General features: G+C 39.0%; 1 protein-coding gene across 4 annotated transcripts in view; it reads right to left on the reverse strand.

Annotated features, from left to right (window-relative positions):
- Nucleotides 1-5,567, reverse strand: part of mib1 (MIB E3 ubiquitin protein ligase 1) — a 54,240-nt gene extending 48,673 nt beyond the window's left edge. For all 4 annotated transcript variants that reach the window (XM_046051660.1, XM_046051659.1, XM_046051658.1 and 1 more), the window contains exons 1-3: nucleotides 4,686-5,567; nucleotides 3,531-3,702; nucleotides 333-462 (exon numbers count right to left, since the gene is read on the reverse strand). In XM_046051660.1, coding sequence (XP_045907616.1) covers nucleotides 333-462; nucleotides 3,531-3,702; nucleotides 4,686-4,914 — 531 coding nt within the window. In that variant the 5' untranslated portion in view covers nucleotides 4,915-5,567. The remainder of the gene's footprint in view (nucleotides 1-332; nucleotides 463-3,530; nucleotides 3,703-4,685) is intronic.
- Between the last annotated feature and the right edge of the window lie 1,050 nt (nucleotides 5,568-6,617).

The following is a 6,617-nucleotide window of genomic DNA, read 5'->3' on the forward strand; positions in this document are numbered from 1 at the left end:
ACATTTGTGGTGGCCTCTGGCAGGATCACCAAGCCCGCCTCCAGGGTTTTTTTTTATCCACTTCACTGTGCAGCAGGAAAAAAAAAGTTGAGACAAGTTTGCCTGTTTGGAACTTGATCATTTAGAAATTATGTTCATTCAGCAAAAAATAGGGAGGTATCTGCACACTTAAACCTCACTATATGAGAAATAGTAATAGCGCTAGTCCAACTGGATGTTTGACTACCAGACTTCCTCATCTCTATATTGTACAAATTTACAGGTGAAAAAAAGTTTGCTTAAGGAGCAGAAAAGTAGAGTTACAGGCTGTACTTTCCTGACTGGCACATTACCTTTCCTCTCCTTCCGTTGCCTCCATCTTGGTCTTCCCACTGCCAGTCCACTCCTCTCACGACCCGGCCACCAGTAAAGATCCCTCTGGCTGTGATTTTCTTTGACTTGCGACGTGACTCCAAAAGTACTCTGCAGATAAAAAAAATTTCCAAACAGAGACAATTATTTTCATTTGGGGCTAAGCTTTAATCGCTCATGTGAAATTGTCAGAGTATTCAACAGCAGGTGTTTACAGGGGCTTTGTTTACATCGGTCAGTTCACTGTTTTTTTCAATTACTAGCAAATTTGCATTGCAGACTGGGGCTGCCAGTCCCTCCCTCCTGCTATCCTGTGTCCTTAAATGGCATGTGTACTTAAACTGGCCTGTGTCCTTAACTGTCCTTCCATGTGTGCCTACTGTTCTGGAGTCAGAGTGTAAATTACGTCCAGCAAATGGGCATGAGCAGTGTGCGAGTAACTTTTAAGACAACAACCTACAGTAAACCCCGCCCCACCACTAATTGTTCAAAACATAGTCGGAGGCGCCACCGGAGCACAGAGAGAATGTCGAATGTTATGCCGAGTTTTGCATGCCTACTGAGAATTCCATGCATCTCCAAAACTGCTTTTAAATGCTATAATATCCATTGTGGGGTACATCAATAGTGATAAATGATTCGAAGTATGTATTTTAGAGTTGTTAATGATTTATTACACTAAGTAGATGTACCATTTATTATGATTCAGCTAAAATGTGTGGTGATAACCGCGTTTGATCAGTGTGCACAGATTTGTATCCACCTCTTTTATTAGCATGAATTAGCGTTACCATGAGGTGCAAGCAATTCTTGGCAGGCATGCAGAATTCAGCACAACACCTGTTGCTCTCTGACAGAGACAGAGAGACAACAGCAGCAGGTGAAGCAGTAAGAAGAAAACTGGGAGAGGATAAGGAAGATTTGGGTTTGGCTTGCTGGCCATTTAACGTTTTAACGCTTTTCATAAAGCCTACGTGCCTATAAGTTTCACTTTTCGTCAACCGACCAATCACAGCCTGGATGGGGCGGGACATTAAAAAAGGTCTGACATGCTACAGCAAATCATTAAATGTTGGACAATATAATTATTGACAAGTTAGTTCTTAGCAATAACAAATTAGAGACCAATGTAGAGCCGTTTTCTTGCACAAGGATCAAATAAATAACCCACAGAAATGAAACAGCTTTAACTGGATTTTATATTCAACTAGTGGTAAAAGAGTAGGCTATACTGTTATATGAAATTATAATGAATATAGCAATTAATATAGGCTATTATTGTTATACTAACAGTATACTGTTAACTGAAAAATATACTATTTATTTAATGTTACAATGTTATACTAATAGACTCATACTAGTTCTTCCTCCGGTAAACACTAACTCCCCCAGTGCACCGAGCTCCCAGTCTAGGCAGAGTCAGCTAATATGACAGCTAACTGAGCTAACTAGATAACAGCAACTAGTAACAGTTAGCTGTTACTTTAGCTTTAAAATCGTTTTCCAGGAATTGTCAAACTCTAAAATTGCATCAAGAATACTTACAAAACAACGTTTGCTAGTGTATTGGTGACATATAGTGCAAGGCATAAGGAATAAACACTAATTAACATCGTTCATGGGGACTTAAAGTAGTCAAATGCAAGTTTATTTACATTTCAATATCACTATGAAGTTGTGAACTTTAATCTTAACTTCAGCTCAGCTACAAGTCTAACCAATGAAAAGGTAATAGCAAATAAAACACCCAACTGAGCTCTAAACATCAAACAACGACGTGAGCCTTGATGGTAGACGCGGCAGCTGGACACTGTAGGCCTAACCAATGCAAATAGCTTGGGGCCTCTAACCACTCCCTCTTCGGCAGTTACTGACAGAATCTAATGTGGTGTAACAAAACACCCCACCACGCTGTCTGAGCAGTGTGAGCTGGGGAGACCTCCAGCACCCATTGTGCATTATGCAATGTCTGTCTCAGGGGAAATGAAGTCGTACTCAGTTGAAAAGGATGCCAGCTGTTGGGACATGTGTTCATCTACTAAACTATAGTGTTTTGCTGAAATAGGCCTGAAATGGATTAAGCATCATCACAGTACTGACAGTCTATACGATAACACCATCAAGTGCAGGTTTTGGAATTTGTGAGTGTGCATACTCACTCACTGATCCAAATAATACATTTAAAGTCTTTAAATCAAATCAGTGATTGATGTGATTGCTTTTGTTTCCTACAACCTACCTACCTTAATCTCTTTGTAGAGCATCTTTAGACACACAGAGTAAAGCTGCCTTCAACAATTTGACTTGATCTTGTCTGTACATGAATTGGCAACAATGTTTCCACTTTCCACACACCACTCCTTAAACACTGTTTCCACTACAAGCTTTCTGCACTTTTTGTACCATAAGAAGTGCTGAGCTCATTTAAATGGTAGTTTTACACATCAACATGAGCTCCCAGCAACAAATAAAGAACAAAAGACAAAACAATGGGGCTCCTGCTGTGACAATGCCATTTGAGTGACAGATAGATTTGAGTGATAAATAAAGCAATATTAAGCACAAGGGATTGCTGTAGCACTCTGCTGTGCCTGACTAAAGTGAAAACACTAAGCTGTACATGTCTATTATTATTTTTTGTCATCATCATTATATAATTAGCAACTTCTGGGACAGTTATTACATATTTATAAGCTGTTTATATTCAACAAGAAGTCATCTTGCATAGTAATGTAGTGAAAACTGTTCATTGTCTCTGTTAATCATATGCAATCACAATGTTTTCTGCAGAGTCAAAGTACTAAAAAACAGACCTGCACTTTGTGTTTCACAAGCATGCAGCCTTCTAAAGATATATATAAAAACAAATCTGCTCAAATAAATTCTGTAATAAGAAGCACTGCTTTAAATTTTTTTTAAAAAAGGCCCGACTGCATCTTAAAACAAGACTGAGTTGTTGCCTGGCAACTGAGGGCTGGGAGCATATAGATAGTCTGTCTGCCTGTGAGGCGGGCGCACGAAAGACTGCTCAAACGTTGAACACACACATAAAAAAAAAAAAAACATAAGTAATAAACGGGTAGACCAACCAACCACAATAAAGTGCAGGGATTACCTGGCTACAGTGTGTATTTTTTATCATTGGCACAATAATAGTAGATCTTCCTGGGTTAACTAACCTCTCACTGCCCGGGGTGGTGATCCTGTAGAACCGATGTCTCAGGTGATGCTTGTCTCCATGGTAACAGGTTGTGCAGAGGTCGTAATTGGTGCACTCAGCACATTTCCAGCGAATACCAATGATGGGCTGTTGACGGCAAGTGTCACACATGGTTCCATCATGCTTGATGCCTGAGGGAGGGTGGGGGGTATTAGTCAATATTGTGTGATAGTACGTACATCAGTAATACTGGAATAACTTTTAAACATTTTAATATCAGTAAGCATATAATCTATGTAAAATGTTACACTTCTAAACACACACTATATAAACGTCTATGCAATCTGAACTCTACATATTTGACAACGTGAAAAACCTACACATATTAACGTAAGAACAACTAGACAATTTTAGCTTTATTAACCTCTAATTACTCATGGGAGGGTGTGGTTGACACTTGGCACAAACTCAACTTCTACTCATCCCTTGAATCATCAGGCGGAAATATAAAGACCTGAATGAAGCCTGTCAATAATGGGTTTTGTGCTGAAGCTGTATCTATACTGGCATGTAATGTTATGACAAGTACAGAGAATGAAAGCTAAACAATGGTGAAGTGGTCCTTCTTGAGTCTATGCTTACACAAACAGTGTAAATCCTATTGACATACTTTTATATAATAAGCAAGAAAAATGTTTTCCCTCTCAGTGTGCTATGTTAACATATTAGTGACTCTGAACATCTTGCACATCTCCCATGGCGTATTTGTATATCTTGTACACAGAACTGTCTGTGACATATATATGTTCAGACTGGATGTATTTAAATTCAACTACTGTTGTTATACACATCGGAGTAATCAAGCAGACGTTGTCTGCGTTCAACATATAAAGAATTAGCTTTAACTAATTTCCGAGATTTTTATACACTTTAAAGTTTCTTCAACAACCTAACTATTTTGAGAAACGTTGCGTTACTATCCTAGTATTTTAATTACGTTACAACAACTTAATTAATTCTATATGTCTGGTTGTCTAATCAATCTCATTCCTGCACCCACCAAAGCCACAAAATTAAGGCCAACAAAGAGCCCAATATCTTGCGTGGTGTGCATAACTCTAGTCTTGAATGAACCTGAAAGTGCTGGCAAACAAAAAAACTGATGTTCAGTTACCTGTTGGAGCACTGTCTAATATCCTCACGTCGTAGGCTCCAGAACAACGGTAGTTAGCAGCCGTCCCATTATCCCAGACAACCACCACCTCCTCTGGACTTTCAAAACTCCTGACGGTGCCAACATGTCCCTCTCCACCATCCTGCTTCCCCCACTTCCAGTCAGGTCCGCGTACCACTCTGGCTCCAACTCCTTCCATCATCGCTCGGTTATTCCTGCCGGTGGTCATTTACGAAACGATCTCGCAATGCCACAGAAATTCTTACAAGTTAGCAAGCTAACGGGCACTGCTAGCGAGCTATCGGTGGACAGTTTCCAAATGCAAGTGCAAGCAAGTCCTTACAGGAAAAAGACTGGAACAATCCACAAAGCTTGCCTGCTAGCGAAGTAGCTAAGTTAGCTACAGAAGGAGGCTGTTGGACCCTCTTAGACAAACTATTCCTACAAGCTAACGTCAACTGCAGTGTTTCCTCTGAGAATAAGAAGCAAATTACCATAAAAGCATATTAAGTAGCCACATAGCTAGCTTGGCCAAATCTCAGCACTCAGAAAGCTGGCTGTTCCTCTCCTCCACTCCAGAAACAAGACTGCCACCTCTTCAACTTAGCAAGCTAGCGAACCGAGTTGCTAGCTATGGCAATGCTAACAAGATAACCTCTCCTGGTTAGCAAATCTTTTACGTTGAGAAAAATGAAAGCTAGTCCTTTTGGTGGTTGCTTATCCTTATTGTTGTTGTCAGTGGTGCTGAAAATCCATCCAAGACGATCCCTTTGTCAGCCAGAGATGGTTCCCTGGAGTCAACTCAGAATAAACGCGTCGCCATTATTGTCAATCATCGTTCAGACCTCAGACGAGCAACAACTAGCTACGGACGTGAACGACAAAGCCCGAAGACTCGAGACTGGAAACAAGCAGGAGTCCGACCCACGGCGCGCGTGCGCATCTTCGCTGTTCAAGACCATTCCCCAGCTCAGTGCAGGGATGAAAAACATAATGTTAGTATTTTAAGCCTTTTAATGTTACAGAAAGATATTTGTATATTCTATAACGTGGTTTTACCAAGGGATCGTCCAATCAAAACAATAAGTTAAACTAACCCGCACTTACGAATGTCATAATTTGTACACATATCACTTTTATTACATGAAATAATCAATGTTTCAGTCACAACATACAGTATAGTTGATTATTTCCTTAGAAAATCTAGGCTACATTTTGTTCAAGCATGGAAACATACAGTAAAACAACAATGATTAAACAATCAATACATTTACATTTATATTTATTCATTTGGCTTTTATCCAAAGCAACTTACATTTGAGGAACAAAATACACGCATCAGTAAAGTAAGAGATCTACAAGTGACAATAGATACTAGTGAGAACTATTAGTATATACAGCATCAATGGGACAAATATCTTGGGGAAGAAGCAACAATAAAGAAATACCATAGAAATAAGAATTAATATACTCATGTATATGAATACATCCACGCATACATACTAGATATACTGTCTACAGTGTATTCTGGACATTGGAAGTATAGTGGTATCATTACAGGTGACTGAACTGATGGCAGCTGACATTTAATTCAAATACTCATAATTAAATCAGATCCAACCAACAGAGAAGAATTAGCAACAGCATGAATGTGTCAAAGGCCACCAGCTGGTATCAGTGAGTGGAATATTCTTTTCTCATTTAAAGACAATGTAATGCATTATTCTGAATATAGTTATTAATTGGTGCATTGAATGATCATTTTATTTGTTTTTCAAATGATTTATAAATCATAATTAACAACTTGTCAAGTTGAAGCCTGTAATTTTTTTCCAGTGGCACATCCGAACTCCATACAAATATACAGAGATGATAGATGAGCATTACTGAATGAAGATTATTACATCAAATCAAATGCTCATTTACTTTATA

The sequence above is a fragment of the Micropterus dolomieu genome, linkage group LG06, assembly GCF_021292245.1.
Source record: "Micropterus dolomieu isolate WLL.071019.BEF.003 ecotype Adirondacks linkage group LG06, ASM2129224v1, whole genome shotgun sequence".
Taxonomy (NCBI): Eukaryota; Metazoa; Chordata; class Actinopteri; order Centrarchiformes; family Centrarchidae; genus Micropterus; species Micropterus dolomieu.